This window comes from Genypterus blacodes, unplaced genomic scaffold (genome assembly GCF_046128005.1).
Source record: "Genypterus blacodes isolate CSIRO-AG114 ecotype Tasmania unplaced genomic scaffold, CSIRO-AGI_Gbla_v1 ptg000403l_1, whole genome shotgun sequence".
Classification (NCBI taxonomy): Eukaryota; Metazoa; Chordata; class Actinopteri; order Ophidiiformes; family Ophidiidae; genus Genypterus; species Genypterus blacodes.
The window spans coordinates 1-22500 of NW_027467177.1; the positions used below are offsets into that span (position 1 = coordinate 1).

The window sequence follows — 22500 nt, forward strand, 5'->3', positions numbered from 1 at the left end:
AAACAGCTCACAGTGACAAGGTGTCTGTCTGGCTGGCTGTCTGTCTGGCTGTCTGGCTGTCTGTCTGTCTGTCTGTCTGTCTGGCTGTCTGTGTGTGTGTGTTGTATGAGGTAATTCTCCTAACTCACTCACTTACTTATTCACTCACACAATGTTTACTATGATATCTTTGTCTCTTTAGACTCCTCCCACAAAGGGTGTTGTGTTCTCCATGTGCTGCCCCCTGCTGGGCTGGAGGAGCATCATGATTGATGTAAACATCGCTGCTGATGTCCTCAGACAGCTGTTTGTCCTGTGGACCTGCAGACCTGTAGACCTGTACATTTGTAGACCTGTAGACCTGTGGACCTGTACACTTGTAGACCTGTGGACCTGTAGACCTGTGGACCTGTGCACTTGTAGACCTGTGGACCTGTACACTTGTAGACCTGTGGACCTGTGCACTTGTAGACCTGTGGACCTGTACACTTGTAGACCTGTGGACCTGTGCACTTGTAGACCTGTGGACCTGTACACTTGTAGACCTGTGGACCTGTGCACTTGTAGACCTGTAGCCCCGTGGCTGCCTTTGGGTTCTGTCTTTGTGGTGAAGATGAATGTCAGTGCTCAGGGTCGGAGAAGAGCCCAGCCTCATGTTTATGCAGAGCCCCCCCCCCCACACACACACACACACAGGTAGGATGAAAGTGTGTTTGATGTGACTCAGAAGGTTGCAGCCTGGTGTTGATGTTGGACTGTGACCTTCAGAGAAACTAACTGCTGTCAGCTGATAAGACACACACACACACACACACACACACACTCTGTCTGTACAGGACAAGTGACAAAGAAAAATGGAAAGTAAAAGTGTGTGTGTGTGTGTGTGTGTGTGTGTGTGTGTGTGTGTGTGTGTGTACAGACTGTGGGGGGATCTAGTTGTATTATTTTCAGCTGATTTCATCTCTGTACTGAGATGACATTTGTGCAACATAAATGTTAATGTGTGTGTGTGTGTGTGTGTGTGTGTGTGTGTGTGTGTGTGTGTGTGTGTGTGTGTGTGTGTGTGTGTGTGTGTGTGTCTGGTTTCACATGTGCATGTTTCTGTGTTAAATGTCAGCTCAGTAAACGATGTTGTGAGGCGTCCTTGCTGGTGTGAGACTGTGGGACTGAAATAACCGCCGCCCCAGGCAACCATCACTTCCTGTTGGAGTTTGTCAACACTCCTGCTGCGTGATGGCGACGCTTCATCAGACAGAACTGCTAGCAATCAAAGAGCCATCAAACGTCACAATTAACAAAGTGTGTGTGTGTGTGTGTGTGTGTGTGTGTGTGTGTGTGTGTGTGTGTGTGTGTGTGTGTGTGTGTGTGTGTGTGTGTGTGTGTGTGTGTGTGTGTGTGTGTGTGTGTGTGTGTGTGTGTGTGTGGTGTGTGTGTGTGCCAACCTGAAGTCCTACAGACCCTAACCCGGCTGGTTCACTGAGCAAAAGGAAGGGTGGTAGTTACTGTCCTGACCCAGAGACAGAGAGGCCGAGCAGTAACTGAGCTGAGCTCAGTAGAATAAGAAGTATGCAGATGATGTCACCATGTAAGTGATGATGTCATGTTTTATTGAAGAATACAGAATAAGAATATGAGTGATTATTGTAACACACAGACTGGACACCAGGGGGAGCTAGAGAGCAAAGGGCAGCTTGGTCCTTTAAAAGGTTGACTGATAAGTTGTGAGCCTTAACACACACTGCTCATTTATGGGACAAAGTGCTTTGTGATGTCACAGTGTGAGTGTGTGTCTGATCACGCCTGGGGGGGGGGGGGCTCCTCTGCTGCTTCTGTTGGGGAGGTGGTGCTCTCTGTAGAGGTCAAAGGTCACAGTGACCCTCTCAGTCAGGTGATCCACGCACATCAAACAGCTGCAAAACAAGCAGAAACAAACAGGAAGTGAAACTAATGTGGCTTTCTGGAGGATGAGGTAGATTTGAACTTTGACCTTGAGCTGCTCCGACCTTTGGACTACAGCTTTCAAAATCTTCATCACCTTAGCTCTGTTTTCCCTCTCTCTCCCAGCTGGTCCATAGGCTTCAGCATCACATGACAAGTGACATGTCAGCAGAGAGAGGAAGAGGAGGAGGGAGAAGAAGAAGTGTGTGTGTGGTCTCACCTCCTCTGTGCGTGCGTGCGTGCGTGCGTGCGTGTGTGTGTGCGATCTTACCTCCTCAGTGTGTTCCTGCGTGTGTGTGTGTCTCATATTGTGTGTTGTTGTAGTTGTTGTATGTTCAAGCTGATCAGCAGCAGTAAACTCCAGACCACAATCCTGAATTCCTACACACACAAAACATACCATCAGATCCACACACACACAGACACACACACACACAGACACACACACACACACACACACACACACACACACACACACACACACACACACACACACACACACACACACACACAATGAAAAAGATGAGCTGTGTGTGTGTGTGTAAACTCACTGAGGGCCTCTGTGGCTCCAAACTTTGCACTGAAACTTTATGTTTCCCCCCACACACACACAGACACACACACACACACACATGCCTTTAATCACATTCAAACCTTCATTTCTTTTATTCTTTGTTCTCCTGAACGCATCACAGAATTAAACTTTTGCAGACAATAACATCTGGGTCTCACACACACACACTCATGCACACACACATACACACACACACACACAAAGACACTCATGCACACACATACACACACACACAAAAACACTCATGCACACACACACACACACACACACACACGTACACACGCACACACACACACACACACACACACTCATGCACACACACACTTCTTGCTGTTTTTCTTACCACAGAAGCAGGAAGTGATGCTGCATTGTGTGTGTCGACTCCCCGCCTCTCTGTGGTTTGTGGATGTGTTACCGTGGTAACCATCGTCTCCTCTTCATCAGTTCCTCCCAGGAATATTTCAAGATCTTCACTGCTGGAGTTACCTGAACACAGCACAGTATGTGTGTAAGTCTGTGTGTGTGTTCGTGTGTGTGTATATATGTATATGTGTGCGTGTGTGTGTGTGTGTGTGTGTATATATGTATATGTGTGCGTGTGTGTGTGTGTGTGTGTATATATGTATATGTGTGCGTGTGCGCGTGTGTGTGTGTGTGTGTGTGTGAGAGAGACCCTGATGTTATTGTCTGCAAAAGTTTAATTCTGTGATGCGTTCAGGAGAACGGGGGGGGGGGGGGGGGGTCACTCACTGTAGAAGCTGTAGTCAAAGGTTGCTCTGTATTCTGTGTCGTAGTCTGGAGCAGCTGTGGAGTTTCCAATGTAATCAGAGTACTGAGCCTGTGACACTGAACACACACACACACACACACACACACACAGTGAGAGAGTTAACTCACCTTCATCCCCCTGTGATCATCTTCATCCTCTCAGCTCCATCCATGAGCCTGTGTGTGTGTGTGTCGCTTGTTAAACGTCTGTGTTTCACTCCATCAGTCAGTCAGTGTAGGTGTGTGTGTGTGTGTGTGTGTGTGTGTGTGTGTCTATGTCTTCACATACACATACACACACACACACACACACCGGTAGCGTAGGTTGCTGGGAACTGAGGGGGCTGTTAATTGTTACTAAACAGGAAGTGTGTCATCACTGGAGACTGCCAATCACAGAGGAGAGGAGAGTAGAGGAGAGGAGGGGAGGGGAGAGGAGAGGAGAGGAGAGGGGAGGAGGGGAGGGGAGAGGAGAGGAGAGGAGAGGAGAGGGGAGGGGAGGGGAGGAGAGGAAAGGAGAAGAGAGGGGAGGGGAGTGAAGGATGGGGAGAGAGGAGGGGAGGAGAGAGGAGAGGAAAGGAGAAGAGAAGGGAGGGGAGTGAAGGATGGGGAGAGAGGAGGGGAGGAGAGAGGAGAGGAAAGGAGAAGAGAGGGGAGGGGAGTGAAGGATGGGGAGAGAGGAGGGGAGGAGAGAGGAGAGGAAAGGAGAAGAGAGGGGAGGGGAGTGAAGGATGGGGGGAGAGGAGGGGAGGAGAGAGGAGAGGAAAGGAGAAGAGAAGGGAGGGGAGTGAAGGATGGGGAGAGAGGAGGGGAGGAGAGAGGAGAGGAAAGGAGAAGAGAGGGGAGGGGAGTGAAGGATGGGAGAGAGGAGGGGAGGAGAGAGGAGAGGAAAGGAGAAGAGAGGGGAGGGGAGTGAAGGATGGGGGGAGAGGAGGGGAGGAGAGAGGAGAGGAAAGGAGAAGAGAAGGGAGGGGAGTGAAGGATGGGGAGAGAGGAGGGGAGGAGAGAGGAGAGGAAAGGAGAAGAGAGGGGAGGGGAGTGAAGGATGGGGAGAGAGGAGGGGAGGAGAGAGGAGAGGAAGGAGAAGAGAGGGGAGGGGAGTGAAGGATGGGGGGAGAGGAGGGGAGGAGAGAGGAGAGGAAAGGAGAAGAGAAGGGAGGGGAGTGAAGGATGGGGAGAGAGGAGGGGAGGAGAGAGGAGAGGAAAGGAGAAGAGAGGGGAGGGGAGTGAAGGATGGGGAGTGCTTGTTGAGTGTGGGGGCGTTTTGCCGACACAGCAACGTTTTTCGCCAAAAAACATCTTTACAAAAAACAGCTGTCGACACACACACACACACACACACACACACACACACACACACACACACACACACACACACATACACACACACAGAGCAACTTGTTGCAGCAACAGTTTCTGCTCCTGTTGCTCGTTTGTGACAAAGAGCAGAATGTGTTTGTGACCTCACAGTGCTGCGTCTCCTGAAGAATAACTGAATAAGAATAACTGAAGTATGAATGCAAGCTGAGGGCAGAGGTCAGAGGTCACTATGCACTGCTGCCTTTTTGTACCATTGTCACAACATTTAGCAAGTCAGTAGCTGAAACACAATGTTTCTTTTCTCTTTCATTCTCATCAGCGCTATGCTGGTGCACACCCACACCCACACACCCACACACACACACACACACACACACACACACACACACACACACACACATCAAGACTCTGATCCTGTCACATGTCTCTTGTCTTCTCAGGTACGCAGCACTTCTCCACGATGTGAAACATGAAAGTGAAACTGTGCGACTGCTGGTTTCTCCAAACAGCAAGTTGAGCTGCTGAAGTCTTCAGTCAGACTAAGCCTGAGCTGTTACAGGCTGAACACGTGAGTGAGTGGATTAGTGAACTGATTGATTGACATTGTCATGGGTTTCATCACGTTGAGTCTCCGAGGTGGACAAAGATGTCCTCAGGTCCTCAGCCTCGTCTCTTGTCTCCAGGTTTCTTCTTCATGTTGAGATTGTAAAGTAACAAAAGCTTTGAGCTGAAGGCCTCAGCTGATGACATCATAGCAGCGCCACCTTCAGCACAGGCTCACTTATTATCAATCAATCCTCACATTCAATCTGCCACAGTGGAACTTAATCGTGTAAATTCAGGCCCCTCTAAATACACACACACACACACACACACACACGACTGAGCAGGAAGTTCAACAGCTGCTTCTATGCAAACATTTCCATGGACAAGATGACACACACACACACACAACACACACACATATACACACTCACCAGTGAGCAGGAGGATGAGTGAGGCTCCGGTCACATAAACAGAGAGAAAACTCCTCATGGTGATCAGAGAGAGAGAGAGAGAGAGAGCGAGAGAGTGAGAGAGCGAGGGATAGAAGGAGAGACAAAGGACAAAGAAGAGAGAGACATAGGAGAAGGGGAAGAAGATGAAGTGAGATTCTGAGTTCCTGGGGACTGAATGAAAACACAAAGAGAGAGAGAGAGGGGGGGAGGAGGAAGGGGTGTGTGAGTGAGAGCAGGAGGAGGAGAGAAGGGGGCTCCTCTTCTTCTGCCAAGTTTATGCTGTTTGCCAGAGAGACAGACAGACAAAGAGAGAGAGAGAGAGAGACAGAGACAGACAGACAGACAGACAGACAGACAGACAGACAGACAGACAGACAGACAGACAGACAGACAGAGAGAGAGAGAGAGAGAGAGAGAGAGAGAGAGAGACTGAGAGAGACAGACTGAGAGAGAGACAGGTAAACAGACCAGAGAGAGAGACAGACAGACTTTCTGCTGTTCTGTCTCCAGTCCAGCGCCCCCATGAGGCTGTAATCATTTACTACACAGCAGAAACACCAGGGCCTCTTATTGGCTCCAGACTGCCACCTTCCTGTCAGAACACAGGTGGGAAGAAATGACCCAGGAGACAGAGAGAAGGACGGGCTGGGCGTGTCCTGAAGTAAAGATCAAGAGGGCCGTTTGTTCTCAGCTTGTCTGTGTCAGGCTCAGCTGGGCTGTTGCTAACATTCACACGCTAACATTCAAAACATACAACATACAACATGGATGAGGCAGGTCAGGCGTCTGTCTCTATGGTCAGGTGTCCTTCTCTAAGGTCAGCTGTCTGTCTCTCTGGTTGCAGAGGGGTTGGCAGGAAGTCTTGTCTTTGTTGTTTCCGCATGGTTCTATGCAGGAATAACAGCTCACACTCTCACTCTCACTCTCGTATGAGGAGTGACGGTGTCTCTCATCTTCACGTTCACACTTCACACCCAGCAGCCAATCACAGCATGAGACTGGTGTGTCTGCTGCAGCCTGAGAGTCGACGTGTCATGCTGGGACAGCACTGATAATGCTAATGCTAGTTAGAGGCATGCTAATGGATGCTAATGGTTCCTCTGTTATGGGAGGTGTCCAGCTGTGATGTGTGTGTGTGTGTGGGGGGGGGGGGGGGGGGGGGGCAAGGAAGAGAGCAAGAGTACCAAGTACCTAGAACTTTCAGAACAAAGACTGCAGACTGAAACACACACACACACACACTCCACAGGGGGTCAACTGCAGAATGAGAGAGAGGGAGAAGGAGTGTGTGTGTGTGTGTGTGTGTGTGTGTGCGTGTGTGTGTGTGTGCGTGTGTGTGTGTGTGCGCGCGTATGCGTGTGCGCGCGTGTGTGTGTGTGTGCGTGTGTGTGTTTCCTGTTAAAACTCAAAACCACCTGGAGCAAAACTCTGCATTTCCTCTTCACACAATAAAACAGAGAGAGGAAGAATAAAACGTCAGATGGAAAGCCAAGAAAAGAAGGAAGGGAAGAAGGAAGGGAAGAAGGACGGCCTTTGTGTTCATGATGAAGCTCTGTGATTGGCTGCTCTCATGTTAATGAACCTTGTGTCTGTTTGTGCTTCACAGTTGTGTTTGTCGTCATGTTTGGTGTTGAAAGCTGCAGTGGATCCATGACGCCACAGAGGGGCGACACTGCAGCGTGACCTCAGCATGACCTCAGCCACAGGTCATGGGAGAAGGTTTCAGAGTCACGTGACCCCGACTGACTGATCACATCAAAGGGAAAGATGAAGAACTGAAACCAGCGTCTTCTAACAAATCATCTCAGTTATCCTCAGTATGTCAGACCTGCAGCTGTGTGGGAGGAGCTACGACTCACTTCCTGCTTCCTGTCCTGTGAGTCCAGCTCAGTCTGTTTCTATGTGAAGGTTTGGTTCCTTCGTGGTGCAGATGTGTGGGAACAGAAGGTGTGTGAGTCAATGATGGAAAGATTTGACTGTGTGGGAAAAAGACCTCAGGTCAAAGGTCATGTAGATGCTTCCTATGGGTGTCCCAGCTGGCCTGAGGGAGCTGCTGCCTTGCTCCTGAGCCTGAGGGAGCTGCTGCCTTGCTCCTGAGCCTGAGGGAGCTGCTGCCTTGCTCCTGGGCATGCTGGGAAAGTCCATCTGTTCTCATGAAGTTGATATTTTTATCTCTGATTTGGACAAAGGTTCAATGTCCCACTTGACATGTGTGTGTGTGTGTGTGTGTGTGTGTGTGTGTGTGTGTGTGTGTGTGTGTGCGTGTGTGTGTGTGTGTGTCTGTGTGTGTGTGTCTGTGTGTGGTCTCTCTAAAACAATGAGCTGTGAGACACAAAGGGTCCAGGGTGTGAAAGAGCATAAGGAGCTCATTGTTTTAGAGAGACGGTCATGACTACACACACACACACACACACACACACCCCCCCCCACACACACACACACACACACACACACACACACACACAGTTTATCAGAGGGTCTGACTGGAGGATGAAGTCTCCTTGAAGCTCAGGATGTTCCTTTGCCAGCAGGAGATACGCTGCCCTCTGCTGGCCAAAGCGCGGCGGTACACTTTACTGTTCATTCATAAATTGTGTGAGTGTGTCGAGCTGAATATGTTACACACACACACACACACACACACACACACACACACAACACTCTCTCGGATGATGATGAACTGATGAGTGTTTGTAGCGAGATAACAATCTGTAGATGAATCCATTATGATTCAAACAACTTCACCTCTTTCTCTCTCTCTCTCTCTCTCTCTCTCTCTCTCTCTCTCTCTCTCTCTCTCTCTCTCTCTCTCTTCCATCTTCTCTCTCTCTCACTCTCTTGTCGTCCCTCAGTTGGAGTTGAGTGATAACATTCTCTCTGGTTCTCTGGCGTCTCTGTCTGAAAAATCTCCAAACCTGATCTACCTCAACCTGAGCGGGGACAAGATCAAAGAGCTGAGCAACATGGAGGCTCTGGTTAGAACACACACACGCACACAAACGCTCACGCTGTGTGTGTGTGTGTGTGTGTGTGTGTGTGTGTGTGTGTGTGTGTGTGTGTGTGTGTGTGTGTGTGTGTGTGTGTGTGAAATGCTGTGGCTTCTAAAATATTTATTCCCCCTGATCTAAAGGCCTCTGGTTATGTTATTTTCATAAACACAAACTAAAAATACACACACACACACACACACCATGCTGTTTTCCTTTGGTGATGATGTCATTGCCTTTACTGTGTTTTATAACCTTGTGCGTGTATTTTTAGTTCTGTTTAGAGAGAGAGAGAGAGAAAGAGAGAGAGAATTAGTGTTAATAATTTATTGGACTTTTGATGCAGACATGAGTCATCTTTAGTGTTTGATGTAAACAGGCTGAGAGTTGCTGGTTTAAGATGCAGTGACACATGGATAATGCTCTCTCACACACACACACACACACACACACACACAGTCTGACCAGTGACCTGGAATAAATGAGCAGATGTAGGCTAGTGTGTGTGTGTGTGTGTGTGTGTGTGTAGCTCATTTATGTGTGTCCCTCTGAACTCACTCAGGTTTTATTCTGAAGGGATTTGTTTGTCTAAAACAACAAATTTCTTTCTGTTTTATTTTAGGAGGAAACGCTTCATTCTGTGCAAATCAAAGATCTGGCTTTCAACAGGAAGTCAGCTGGTGATTTTGTTTCCCACAATGCATTGCTTCACGACACAAACGCATTCAAACATCAAATTAATCTTTTTTTTTACAGTGAAAACAAAAACAAAGTTACATCACAAATGTTAATGAATAAGAATAAAAATCTAATTTTTCAAACAATAAATGATTATTGCTTCATTGATAATTCATCCTGTCATCATCACGTCACTAAATGTAAATAAATACAAATATAAAAACTAAAATAGATCAAGTGGTTTGTTATTTGTTTCCGATTGAAGTTTGATTATTTTTTCTTTTCTTTTTAATATTACAAAATGAAAAGGAAAGTTGTTTTGTTGCTGCACTACCAGCAGAATGCTGTGGGGGCGCTGTTACACACACACAATGTTACTGCTGATCAACAATAATGTGAACCATCAAACTGGTCTCTTAGTCAAGGTTTCACTTTTTTAACAGAATGATAAAATGTTTATCTTGTGAGTGAAGTTTTTTTACAGTGCACAATTTTAATGGTGATATAAAAACAACAAAACTTTTTTTTACCACAAATCAGCAGCAAAGTTCCCTTAAATCGGGGGGGGGGGATCTGCCGGTATCACGGTCGGCCAGAGGTTTACCACCTCTGCCTTAAATATTCAAGTAAGTCAAACTCCTCCAGCAGGAGGCGCTGTGCTGGTTTCAGTGTCACACAAGCACAACATGAACATGAAGACAGATGCTAACATGCTAGCTAGCGCATGAAGCATTCATGTCTCTAAATGATGCTACAGTTGCATTGACCTGAGAGTCTTGTTAGCTAAATCATATTAGCCAAACATAATCAGTCTTCCTGCTGAATGCTAAAGCTGTTAGCACCATGTTAACATGCTAACTGTCAGTGTGAGCATGTGTGTTTCATTCTTGTATTGATTGTGCTTCTTCTTCAGGTGTTTGGGGCCGCAGCGTGTCGTCTATTAAAATAGGAGACAAATGTTTTTTTTCTACAAACTTCCAGTGCAAAAATTCTACAACATTTTTCAGAGATCCCTGTCAGGCCGGGGGGGCGTGTCTTCCTCTGTCAAGGACGCTCTTTCCTCGCAGGACTTTCTGTGCTGCGGGTGCAGCGTCCGGCTCTGCAGCTCCTTCACCTCCTGCAGCACTTCCTGCGCCTCCTTCCAGGAGGACACCGCCTCCTCTAGCAGCCGCTCTGCCTCGGCCCGCCTCCCCTCTACCTCCAGCTCCTCTGTGGGGGAGAAGGGAGGGAGCGGCAGGGAGGGGCGGGGCTTGAGCTGCGGGCAGTGTAAGGATTTGGACGGGCTCAGGCTCAGGGAGTCCATATCACTGCTGAGTGGGGAGTCGCAACCTTTGACCTTTGAGGGATCCAAACCTTTGACACTTGGAGAGGATTCAGGTGACGTGGGTGAGCCAACTTCCTGGTGGGGCTGAGGAGTTTCAGACACTTTGACTTTGAGTGACTGAAGTGAGTCCAAGTCCCTGTTTGGCAGAGAGACTCCAGAGTTTAGACGAGGAGATTCTTTGGTTTGAGGTCGGGACGAGTCGGTCCCCTTGGATGGAGACGAGTCCGGACCTTTGGATGAATTCTTCTTGGCTCTGGAGCGAGGGGACCCCCTCCCTCTCAGGCGTGGGGAGTCCTTGGCTCGGAGGCGTGGGGAGCTGCTGCTCCGTGGAGATCCAGAGGACCTGGAGAACAAACATGATGCTTTCATCCTCCACACATAGATTTTGACATTCCTGATCCTCACAGGATGAAGCAGGATTGTGGAGGCAGCAGCTCACCAGCATGTACTGTACCTGCAGCTGTGAGTGTGTGTGTGTGTGTGTGTGTGTGTGTGTGTGATTCTGTCTTGTGTTGCTTTGGTGTCCAGTATCTTGTAGCAATTCACAAGTTAGCAACTGCCGATTTCAAAAGGCAGCAGAAAGAGGAAGTGAGCGGCCCGACATGCGTGCTGACCTGGAGTTTGGCGAGTCGGAGCCTCTGAGGTGATGCAGGCGAGGCGACTGGAGGCCCCTCAGGTTTGGACATTTGTCCTCGCGTTGTCTCTCTGCTTTGTCTCTCTGCAGCTCCTGTAGAAGACAGCAGCACTTTATTGTGGCAGATTTCATCGACCAATCAGAACGCAGTATTGATTGAACTGAAGTGTGGTGGTTGGTTGATGACCTGCAGTCGCATTTCCTCCAGCAGCTCCTGAGCTCTCTGCATCCTCTGAGCAATCAGACTCTGCAGCGGCTGCACCGAGACTCCGCCCACGGCCACGTCTTCGGTCGGACGACGTCGAAGGGCCGAACGCAACTCGGAGCACGTCAAGGCCGACCTGCACGAAGAGGCGTGGCTTAGTTAGAGTGTGTGTGTGTGTGTGTCTGTGTGTGTGTGTGTGTGTGTGTGTGTACCTGGAGGAGAGCACCTGGTCCATGGAGGCACAGCGGCTCCGCCCATGTACGCTGACCCTCTTCCCGGGCTGAGGGGTGCGACTGTGAGCTTGCAGCACCTGACAGGAAACAGGAAGTTACATGGCTGCCGTTTGTGTGTATATGTGTGGAATCAGACTACACGTCGCACAACTCGGTCACGTGACATTTGAATTGAATGGCAGCCTCACTTCCTGTGTGGCGTCTTCACACTCAAATCTGTTTGTACTCAAGATCAAATGTTTGTGACAACAGTGCTTCCTGCTTCGTGGCTCCTCCCTCTCTGCTCTGTGGTGCATTGTGGGAGAATTGAGCTCCTCCCATATGCACTCTAGAATGCTGAGTTGATACTAAGTGGCTGCTCTGTTTGGGATGCAGTTCTTGGCTTTGGTTCCAGGAGGTTCTGAGCCTGACCTGGGTCTGCGGGGCCTCCTTGTGGGCCCGTCTACCCCAGCAGCGCTCGCTCCCCCTGGGCAGACTCCCCGTCTGCTCCCGGGGCTCTCTGGATGTCGCCCGGAGCTTGGACACGTCGGTACCCGCCCGCTGACGACCCCCGACCACACCGCAGCTGTTTTCCCATGATTCCTGTAGGTGGCTGCTGTAGTCCTCTGAGACCAGGTCCAGAGCCGGCACGGCGTGGGGGGAGGGGGACCCCTGAGACACAGACAGGTTTGAAATGATTATTGCATAATTCAGCACAATGACTGAAATATTAACAAGGAAGTGACATCATCATTCCAACTCTTGTTGTGTCTCTGGGGAGTCCATGGACTCGGTGAGGCGTCCACCTGTGGAGACGGGAAGAGAGGACACAGAGACAGACGAGTACCGCGGCCATGAGGTGTGCTCTGCTGGGCAGCCGGCGGCCCAGAGGGATCTTGGCCCGGTCTCTGGTGGGGTGGGCCAGCACGCCGTCCTCTTCAGGGGTCACCTGGACACACGGGGTCAGAGTCTTACCATCATTAGACTCATTCAAGAAACAAGTCCAAGTCATGGGCCTGGTTCATGGACCAAGTTCTAACCTGAACTGTGTGTTGACCAATCACAGAGAGCACAGCATAGATCATACATGATCAGTGTAGTTGCATGAGGAGAGACCGGTCAGCTGTACCTTGTCTAACACGCGGTTCTTGGCCCTTCTGATCGCCACATTCAGGGCGTTTACCCACGATTCCTTTTCCTCTGCACTCACTGCTAGAAAGAGCAGGTTAGGGACCTGAAACCACAGAAGAAGAAAAGAAAGCAACGTGTGAGAGAGAGAGAGAGAGATAGAGATGCAGTGACTGTAGGTGGCGCTGTGCTGTGGGTTTACCTGGTGTTTCCCTGTGTTTCCATGACGACGGCGTAGCACGGTGAAGCGGCTGAGGTCCTTCTTGCTGCGACTCTTTGCTTTCCTCAGCTCGTCTGAACGCTCGTAGTCTGCAAGGTCGAACACTTCCTGAGCCTTCATCTCGTCTCTCACCTGGGGGACATCCAAACTGTTTGAGTCTGTCCATCTGTCTCTGTCCCTCTGTCTCTGTGTGTGTGCATCTGTGCTTCTGTGTGTGCGTGTGTGTGTGTGTGTGTGTGTGTGTGTGTGTGTGTGTGTGTGTGTGTGTGCATGTGTGTGTGCGTGTGTGTGTGTGTGTGTGTGTGTGTGCGTGTGCGTGTGCGTGTGCGTGTGCGCGTGCGCGTGCGCGTGCGCGTGCGCGTGCGCGTGTGTGTGTGTGTGTGTGTGTGTGTGTCTCTGACCTCCTTGTCACTGATGTAGAGGTGTTCTCCTCTCAGAATCACGTATCTGTTCCTCCAAAGTTCTCTGAAGATTCCATTGCCGCAGAACTTCCTGATCCAGCCCACCTTCTCCGGCTGCTGGACCCCCTGCTGCTCTGAGTCCTGACGGCCCTGAGACCCCAAACAACCGTGAGTCAGAGAACAGAGAGCAGGTGGTCAAGGCTTGAAGGGTTTCTGGGGAATTCACTGCTTCTCACTTTGTTCTTTCTGCATATTACCATCATGAAAACAAGTTTCACACCTTAAAAAGTGAGGAAGAGGAGGAGGAGGACAAGAAGAAAACAACCAGGAAAAAGAAGCAGAACAAGAAAAGGAACAGAGGAAGAGAAGAGCATGTGTCTGATGGGATGATCAGGAAGCCAGCAGGATGAAAAATGACGAGAGGAAGAAGAGCAGAGAGACGATGAAGCTCTGATTATTTTCTCTGGCCTACTTCCATGACATAACAGCACCCAGCTGTGGGGGCGGGGCGGGGGAGGGGGAGAGGAGGGGGAGGGGCATTGTGCCTCACGCCTGCTAGGCACTCCTGATGAAGATTTAAAACCTTTCAGACTTCATTTCAATCGTCAATCAATCATGAAACATGTTTCTGTGAAGGTCAGAAGGTCAGACGGTCAGAAGTCTGCTGCTCTCCTGCTCCTCCCACAGACCAGAGCTGGGCGGAGTCTTAAGCTCCTCCCACAGACCTGCTGCTGTTTATTTCTGGAATTTCGTTTGATTTCACATATTTACAAATAATAATAATAACAAAATCAACAGCTTAGTCTGAATGGTTGAGTCTGATCCATCAATCAGACGCGTGATGTCATAGCAGTGGCAGGATTTACACTCAGGAGCCCTGGTGGTCAGATCAGGTACTACACACAGACAAATCCATCCTGTTTACTAACGGGGAAATTTCATCCTGACTGTCATCAAACTGTCAATCAAACATTGATATACAAAGATTTAATTATTCCTCCAAAGTTCCCACATTGAGCTAAAGGGCATTTTAATTATGTTGAGATGCTGAAATTACAGGAAATAGAATAAAAACAGACGGACCCAAAGATGAAGCACATGAATACAGGAGGAGGAGGATGAGGAGGAGGAGGAGGATGCTTACCTGCCCGCGCGCCACGCTCCTCTTCATCCTGTGATGCTCAGCCAGCGGACCCCCGGTGCTTTGGTCCCGGTGCTTCGGTCCCGGTGCTTCGGTCCTGTGATGCTTCGGTCCCGGTGCTTCGGTCCCGGTGCTTCGGTCCTGTGATGCTTCGGTCCCGGTGCTTCGGTCCCGGTGCTTCGGTCGAAGCTGCAGCGTGTGTCGGTGTTTCCTTCCGTTCCTCCTCACATCCGCGCCCGTTGTCCGAGCACCGACAGCGTGTGTGTGTGTGTGTGTATGTGTGTGTGTGTGTGTGTGTGTGTGTGTGTGTGTGTGTGTGTGTGTGTGTGTGTGTGTGTGTGTGCGTGTATGTGTATGTGTGTGTGTGTGTGTGTGTGTGTGTGTGCGTGTGCATGTGTATGTGTGCGCGCGCGCCATCTACCGGCGCGTTCAGATACTGCAGATAATCAAGACCTGAAATATGAAATCGGTGAGTATGTTGATGGTCATACTGAGGACCTCCAGGCCTGAGCCTGAGCCAGACCTGATCCTGCTGGACTGGCCAGCTGACCACAGGAGGGTCCAGCTGGGCCTCCATGCAGAGTTCAGATGTGTTCAGTGGTAAGAACATTTCCTGTTGCTTCTGAACGGATGATCATCATTTGTGAATCTTTCCTTTCTGTCATTGAAGAAGGGAAGGAACAGAAGAGATGGTACTGTGTCTTCACTTTAACCCTTTGTGACTGTTCAGCTGACATGAGCAAGGCACCGAACCCCCAACTGCTCGCCCCTCTGTAATGGGTGGTAATGTAATGTAGGTCGCTTTGGATAAAAGCGTCTGCTAAATGATCCTAATGTAATGTGATGTAATGTAATGTGATGTAATGTAATGTGATGTAATGTGAAGTGATGTAATGTAATGTGATGTCTCTGAAGCTGGGCTGCTCCTGTCCAGAGACGTGACCTCCATGACCCCACATGACCTCTTGAGTTCACATGACCTTCATCCAGAGGACTGCAGCTCAGGACACACACACACACACACACACACACACACACACACACACACACACACACACACACACACACACACACACACACACACACACACACACACACACACACACACACACACACACACACACACACACACACACACACACACACACACACACACACCTTGTTTCCTGGACTTTATTCACAGTTTATTTATCTCCACAATGATACAAACAAAGTTCAAACACAGAAAGGCGTTTCAGTTCCCAGCATGCATCACTTCTGTCACACACCTGTCCTTCACATTGAGACGCATCGGTCCAACATTTAGGTCCTCACGAGGATGAACATTGTCTTCTTCCTCTCTAAGCAGGGGACACATCTGAACACACTGCTGCTTCACACACACACACTCACACTGGAGGAATGTCTGTCTGTCTGTCTGTCTCTGTCAGTGTGTGTTCAGCGCCTGCTGCTGCTGCGACTCCCTCCTTGGACTCTGTCTCTGTCTCCACTGGGACCTGTGGTCATCATCACCTCCTCCAGGAAACTGAGAGAGAGACAGGGAGAGTGTGAGACAAGAGAGAGACACAGAGAGAGAGAGACAGACAGACTGTGTGTGTGTGTGACCTCTTGGTGTTGTGGATGGTACTTCCTCCCAGGACGATGCGGACGCCCGGAGTGCTGCGGTTCAGGTTGTACACGCTAAGAGCTTCTTCATACGTGGCTCCACCAATCAGAAACACAATGATGTCCTGAGGCCTGTACACACACACACACACACACACACACACACACACACACACACACACACACACACACACACACACACACACACACACACACACACACACACACACACACACACACACACACACACACACACACACACACACACACACACTTTCTAGCTCATTGCTTCATTTTCCGGTGGTTGCTAAGGTGTGTGTGTGTATGTGTGTGTGTGTGTACCTGTCTCTCAGGCTGCTGGCTCCCAGGTAAGGAAACTGACTGTCCTTCAGTCGTCCCTTGATCAGCTGATCCAGCGTGTCGTGCAGCAGAGGTTGGTGCTGAGTGTAAACGTTCTCCACGCCCTCAACAACAACAACCATCACCAATCATCTTCATCCTTCACATGTAAGTCTGTGTGTGTGTGTGTGTGTGTGTGTGTGTGTGTGTACCTTCAGGCCCTTGAAGAACTGTTTGGTGATGGCAACGGCATCAGTCGGTGTGATGAGGTCACTTCCTCTGACACGCTTTCCTCCATATTCAACCAAAGACTGGACCATCTGTGTGTGACACACACACAGACACACACACACAGAGACAAACACCTTAATACGCTGGTTCTTACTTAGTGTCCTTACTTAGCGTCCTTACTTAGCGTCCTTACTTAGCGTCCTTACTTAGGACACTAATAAGTAATAAGTCGTGTAATAAGTCGTGCACAAACTTCAGGCTCATGATTTATCAATCCAGCCTTGTGTATGAGGTGCTGACCCTGCGGTGGCGTTCAGACACGCCCCTCCTGCTCAGCTCGTCCATCAGGCTGGGCAGGATGTTGCTGCTGTGGCGTTCATAGCGCAGAGCGTAGAGCATCACCAGTCGCACGGCGTCCAGCTCGCTCAGCCGAGGGTTCTGCAGCAAGCGCCGGATACTCTATACACACACACACACACACACACACACACAATCCATTTCCTGTCTGATTGTAGATGGTTCACCAGCTCTGAGCTGTGATTGGTTGAGAGCCTGGTACAGGTGGATTGTGGGTACTGTGGTGTTTGGACCGACCTGCTGGGCGTTGGACTGGTCGTTCTGACAGGCGAGCTCCTGCTCCACCTCTGACACCTCCATCAGCTGGCGCTCTGACACCAGCCGCGACAGTTCGCCCACCACCGTCACGTGCTTGGACACAGTGCCTGACATCTTCTTAAACTGAGGGTAGTTATCCACAAAGGCCTGCAGGGGGCAGCACACAGTATCAGCTCAGCATCACTCACCCACAGCCTGGAGCTGCAAACATGTCAAGACCCGTAAACAGGTGGAACAAAGGGAGCTGTGCAGCAGGGGAGATGTGAGGACGTATTGAGCCTATAGTTACCATGGCAACGAGTTCATGAGTTCACGTTGAGCTGATTTATGTTTGCCCGATTTCATGAAAACACTGAACTTTGTCCACTTTGTCTCAAAGTGTTTTACTGGCTCACCACAGCAGGGGGCGCTGTGCCTCCTCTACAGCTTCACTGAGGAGACACATCTCCTCCTGTCCACCATCACAGTTTCTTACCTTCATGTCAGAGATGGACTCCAGCTTCTGCTGATCTTTGGGCTTCTTCTTCTGGAAGTCCTCCATCAGGTTCTTGATGTTAGTGCCGATCTCCCCGAAGTTCAGGTACAGGTTCTAAACCCACAGATGTTTGAGTTATGTTCTGTAACTTCATTCTTCTAACTTACTACAGCTACACTGACGTCTCCATGATGGTGGAGGTTTGCTCTGTTGGCTCTCCGGCTCATTTGGGACTCACGTTGGCGTAGAACTCGTCATTCTCTGCGGACAGCACCACCTCCCGCAGGTCTTTGCTGATCCCCGGAACTCTGGACAGGTCGATGCGGTTATTGTTCAAACCCAGCAGCTCGTGGACCATCGCCTGGTACGTCCACTAGGGGGCAGGAGAACAGAACCATCATCCTCCCATCTGTCCACCCTCATATCAAGTCCTACTGATGTACAATGATGCCATGAACATGAACATCGCGTCTGCACTCGCTCCTCTGCTGTCTGTTACCTGGTTGAGCAGCGGCGTGATGGCGTCATCACTGCGGTCCACGATCAGCAAGAGAGGCGGAACCTCCGTCTTCCTGAAGTCAAACAGCTCGTACTCCTTTGTTATGATTTGCTGAGAGACAGACAGACAGACAGACAGGTAGTAGTAGTTAGACTTTAGGTCTTTCCCTCTGTTTGTCCCTGTCTGTCTGCAGTACTCTGTGTACCTTGACGCTCTCGGCCAGGCGCTTGGACATGTCTGAGGACAGCTGGTATCGGATCATGGGACATTTCTTCAGCGCCAGCAGGACAGACGTTAACCCCTGAGTACAGCGAGACAACATGGAGGCCTCCCAGCTCCGCCCCTGACAGTCAGCACAGAGAGCATGTTAACCCTTGACCTTTGTATTTTGATTTCAGGGCCAACAGAATAAGGGAAAGGACGAGACTGTTGACAAGAGAGGACTGGGACGGACAAATGGAAGGAAGCGTTGTTACCCTGGAGACTCCCTGCAGGTTGAGGGAGAACAGGTGAGGGTTCACAGCGATGAAGTCTCCATAGAACTCCTGCACACACACACACACACACACACACACAGTTCTGCGGTTCCTCCTCTACACTGACCTGGCGGCTGGATGCTTCATAGTTACTTTAGTTACTCACCTGGACCTCAGCCACCACTTCCTGTTCGTCAGCCTCAGCCAGAGCTTTGATCTCACTCTTACTGATCACGTTACTGAAGTCTGCAACAGACCAGACAGAGAACAGCTCAGAGCTCAACACTTATCAGTCAACCTCCTGTGTCATGCTGCCATGTTTACCTCTTAGGTAGAGAACAGGAAGTGAAACAAACATGCTGAGAGGCTGAACACGCTCATGGGACACCAAACCACCAATCACAGTCTGTCTCTGTCTGTGTCTCTCTCTCTCTGCCTCTCTGTGTCTCTCTCTCTTCCTCCCTCTCCGTCTCCCTGTCTGTCTGTCTCTACCTTATACATGAGGGTGTTCTCTGGAGCTGTCCCTGGTCTACCTAGAGAGCTTCCTGTCCCTGGCGTTGTGTGTCTGTAAACCCTTTGAGACATTGGGTGAGGTGATATATAGAGCTTACAGATGAAGTAGACGCTGTACTTTGGTCTCCTCAGCTCCTGGATCAGATGCTCCACATTCTCCTGCAACAATGACATCATCAGTGACACCACAGTCACACTGGTCAGGTCTGACAACATTAATGTCTTACTATTATTATTACATATATATAGCCTGAACTCTATGTGTGTGTGTGTGTGTGTGTGTGCTCTTACTTTGGAGGGACGGAGGAAGCAGATGGCCTTCAGGTGTTTCATGTTGTCTCTGTTCTGAGAGTCGATGCGTTCAAACAGGTAAACCTCCTTCTGCAGGATCTCTGACTGAGTGTAAACAACACTGACGATGCTGGTCTGAGACACACACACACACACACACACACACACACACACACACACACACACACACAGTTCAAGCGCGTTTAAAGCATCTGTTTGTAGCAGGATTGTGTGAAAGTGTTCAACCTTTAAGATGCGTCACAGAGTTAACAGACAGACAGACAGACAGACAGTCTCACCGTCTCCTTGTCCATGAGCAGCACCTTCATCCCGGGCCCGCTGCTCTCGATCATCTTGTTGATGTACTGCTTCACCGCCAGCGTGACGTTCATGATGGCGGAATAAAATAACAACACAAAAAAGTAAAGAGGAGCGCGCGCGCACACACACACAAACACACACACGGGCTGCTGCTGCGACACAAACACAACCGGAGAAGAATCGGGGCTTTCTTCCGGGTCTGTGACGTCACAGTGTACGTACGTCCGCTCCCTTTCGTCTTCTGTCCCTCAGCTGCACTAACGGCAATGATGCGGTGACTTAGTTGATACAAATTAATTAATAAATAAGAGGAAAGAGTCTTAATGTGTGTTTGTGTGTGAATTAAAGAAGCACAATGCAACTGAAACCATCTGATGACATTAGTAATGACGTCTTTTCAACCTTGTTCAATACAAACGTACAGACGAAGTCTGTAGAAATACGAGGGTCAGCGAACTGCACACACGCTGCTACGTCACATGGACACGTGGTTCGTGTCACGTGCCTGATACACATACATACATACATACATACATACATACATACATACATACAGTATTTACAAATCTAAAGGCTTCATACCACTGTGAGTTTAAGACTGTTTCGTTTGAAAGCACAATTCAGAAACAGCTTGAGAGATGAGATTAAAAACTAGACAATTGAGATAAAGCAAGACCTTTGAAAATGAAAAATGATCCCAAATTAGGAATCAGAAGTCATTCAAGAAGAACTTTAATATTAACTTAGATAATTTACACTATCATATAACTTTTAGCCTCGGCTCACACTTGTTAGCACTGGAGTCTGACACTGTGTGTGTGTGTGTTCATTGTTTATTCATTTGATTTAAGTCCTGTATGTAAACATGGATCTAGGCCTCACACACTGGACTTAAAACACTTTTTATGTCATGTTTTGTGAAACATGCTCCATGAAGACACACGATGAAACATAATGAAGTGCATTGACCTTCTGATAGCTAATTAGCACTGCTACATGTCTGCCATCAGGAAGTGTTGAACTTGGCTCCAATGAAGTGATGAATCCTTCATTATCCCTGAACATAAGTCAAGTTAGTTACAGTGGATTACGCTCTGGCTGCCATCATGCTAACATTCAGCACGGATGTGATGACACAGGCTTTGTTTACGTGTAAATGTAAAGAGTTTTAAGAGCTTTAGATGATATGAGGTCAGTGTAAAGAGGTTTAGATGATATGAGGTCAATGTAAAGAGTTTTAGATGACATGAGGTCAATGTAAAGAGCTTTAGATGGAGTGTCGATGTAGAGAGCTTTAGATCAGGTTTGGTTGTTCGTGTCACTCCGCGCAGCAGAAGGAGCCGAGGAGGCGGCGGAGGGATACGTTGAGGCGGCGGAGCTCCGTGAGAGTGGGTGCTCCTCTGTCGCGCTCTAGTCTGTGCTGCAAAGCTGCGCGTTGTAATGTGAACATTTCGACTAAATATACATTCCTTTGACATAAACATGGAGTAGATGAGGTAAACGAAATACTGTGTAACTTTATAAGACGATTTTCATTCAGAGTTGTTGAAGTCATAGTTAGCTTCTAGGCTAGCCAGTAGTTAGCATGTGAAGCTGGACGCTAAGGTGTGTTTGAGGTGAGTGCGGCGCTGCTTTAACACAAAACAAGCGCTCACGTGTTTGGAGACAAACTTAATGAAACTTATAATTATTTATATATCTGGCGAGTTTACCATACAATTAGCTTTGAATTAAATATTAGCCTGTTTTCTTTGCATGCTAACCAATGTAGCTGACGCTTTTAAAGTCCCACATTTGTGTTTTTCCACAGTAACAAATTAAAAGTTCACATATTTAGTGTTTTGTGTGGCAGTGCTGTAATGGTAATTTCAGTGATTTTCTCCATTATTATGCATTGTTCAATTCTACCAGGTGTACTGCTAATGACTCCATGTGAGTTGTTATTGGTTTATTCAGGTGTTAGAGATGTTAGAGGGGAGAGACTCTAGCACACTGAAGCTCTGCATTCACCTCCACATATTAGAGGAGCTGCTTTTGTTTGACATATCTTCAGTGCAGGATACTTTCTAACGTACTTTACTGTTAAAGCTGAAAGAATACTGCAGACAACAATAATTCCCTACAATTAGAACTCATCCATCACGAGGATCTATATGAGCCAAGGATCATCAACATCTTCTGAGTGTTAGGAAGTAGGAATTGGCGGCAAAGACCAAAATTATCCATAAAGACACCGGCCTGTGCTCCTGCCCCGCCCTGTTGGTGCCTTCATGTATGGCACTAAGTTCCCACAATGCTCCAGTTAGAGGAACATGTACATAACAATATGACACACAGTTTAGAGGCAGCAGGCTTTGGTTAAACCGTCTTTCTAATCACTGTCATTGTCTCAAATCAAACCTGCCAGCTTTCTTAGTTCTGAGCTTTTTGCTGGTGAACTCTAATGGAATCATCTCCATGGATATGTGTGTGGGACAGAACAGGTTAACTCATATCCATCCTTACCTTTAACATTGTACTGAATAACAACAGACTGATCTGATCTCTGGGTTAGGACAAAGCCTGCTGGGAACGTCTGTGGTTCTGGTCAAACCCTGCTGTTTGGTTCTGAGGAGTCCTGAGCAAGCG

At 48.8% G+C, this 22500-nt stretch overlaps 3 protein-coding genes and 1 long non-coding RNA gene across 7 annotated transcripts in view; 1 reads left to right on the forward strand and 3 right to left on the reverse strand.

Annotated features, from left to right (window-relative positions):
* Positions 1-1448: 1448 nt before the first annotated feature.
* Positions 1449-5768, reverse strand: LOC142989346 (uncharacterized). The gene is made up of 5 exons (XR_012960681.1): positions 5557-5768; positions 3242-3337; positions 2835-2977; positions 2189-2298; positions 1449-1889 (listed from the first exon to the last, which is right to left on the reverse strand). It is a non-coding gene; the product is annotated as an uncharacterized LOC142989346 (long non-coding RNA).
* Positions 5769-10245: 4477 nt separating this feature from the next.
* On the reverse strand, positions 10246-15084 carry LOC142989344 (pleckstrin homology domain-containing family O member 1-like). Its single transcript, XM_076138824.1, has 10 exons — positions 15031-15084; positions 13367-13516; positions 12948-13097; positions 12747-12851; positions 12465-12566; positions 12050-12289; positions 11618-11715; positions 11388-11541; positions 11181-11293; positions 10246-10909 (listed from the first exon to the last, which is right to left on the reverse strand). Exons 1-10 carry the CDS (start codon positions 15082-15084, stop codon positions 10246-10248), a joined length of 1830 nt encoding a protein of 609 aa, XP_075994939.1.
* Positions 15085-15666: 582 nt separating this feature from the next.
* vps45 (vacuolar protein sorting 45 homolog) lies at positions 15667-20072 on the reverse strand. The gene is made up of 15 exons (XM_076138838.1): positions 19851-20072; positions 19552-19686; positions 19359-19419; positions 18914-18993; positions 18748-18816; positions 18477-18614; positions 18272-18382; positions 18011-18145; positions 17773-17886; positions 17277-17444; positions 16983-17141; positions 16664-16771; positions 16455-16576; positions 16113-16244; positions 15667-16032 (listed from the first exon to the last, which is right to left on the reverse strand). Exons 1-15 carry the CDS (start codon positions 19941-19943, stop codon positions 15945-15947), a joined length of 1713 nt encoding a protein of 570 aa, XP_075994953.1. The 5' UTR covers positions 19944-20072; the 3' UTR covers positions 15667-15944.
* A 312-nt stretch (positions 20073-20384) lies between these two features.
* pogza (pogo transposable element derived with ZNF domain a) overlaps positions 20385-22500 on the forward strand; it is a 12964-nt gene continuing 10848 nt past the window's right edge. For 2 of the 4 annotated variants that reach the window (XM_076138827.1, XM_076138830.1), the window contains exons 1-2: positions 21231-21368; positions 22427-22500. The exon at positions 22427-22500 is cut by the window's right edge and continues 100 nt beyond it. The gene's annotated coding sequence lies outside the window, so the exon portion shown is untranslated. Of the gene's footprint in view, positions 20459-21230; positions 21489-22426 lie in introns of those variants that run through there. The other 2 variants (XM_076138829.1, XM_076138828.1) reach the window with 2 other exon arrangements.

Excerpts from the sequence above, each read along its gene's own strand:
- LOC142989344 (XM_076138824.1), bottom strand. The coding sequence starts at position 15,084 with ATGGAGGCCCAGCTGGACCCTCCTGTGGTCAGCTGGCCAGTCCAGCAG. Across the intron at positions 13,517-15,030 it reads GGCCAGTCCAGCAGGATCAG|GGCCGTCAGGACTCAGAGCA; the intron begins GTCTGGCTCAGG and ends TTGGGGTCTCAG. Across the intron at positions 10,910-11,180 it reads TCCGACTCGCCAAACTCCAG|GTCCTCTGGATCTCCACGGA; the intron begins GTCAGCACGCAT and ends TTTGTTCTCCAG.
- vps45 (XM_076138838.1), bottom strand. The coding sequence starts at position 19,943 with ATGAACGTCACGCTGGCGGTGAAGCAGTACATCAACAAGATGATCGAG. Across the intron at positions 18,146-18,271 it reads TCACGCCGCTGCTCAACCAG|TGGACGTACCAGGCGATGGT; the intron begins GTAACAGACAGC and ends CCTGCCCCCTAG. Across the intron at positions 16,033-16,112 it reads ACCATCCACAACACCAAGAG|TTTCCTGGAGGAGGTGATGA; the intron begins GTCACACACACA and ends TCTCTCTCTCAG.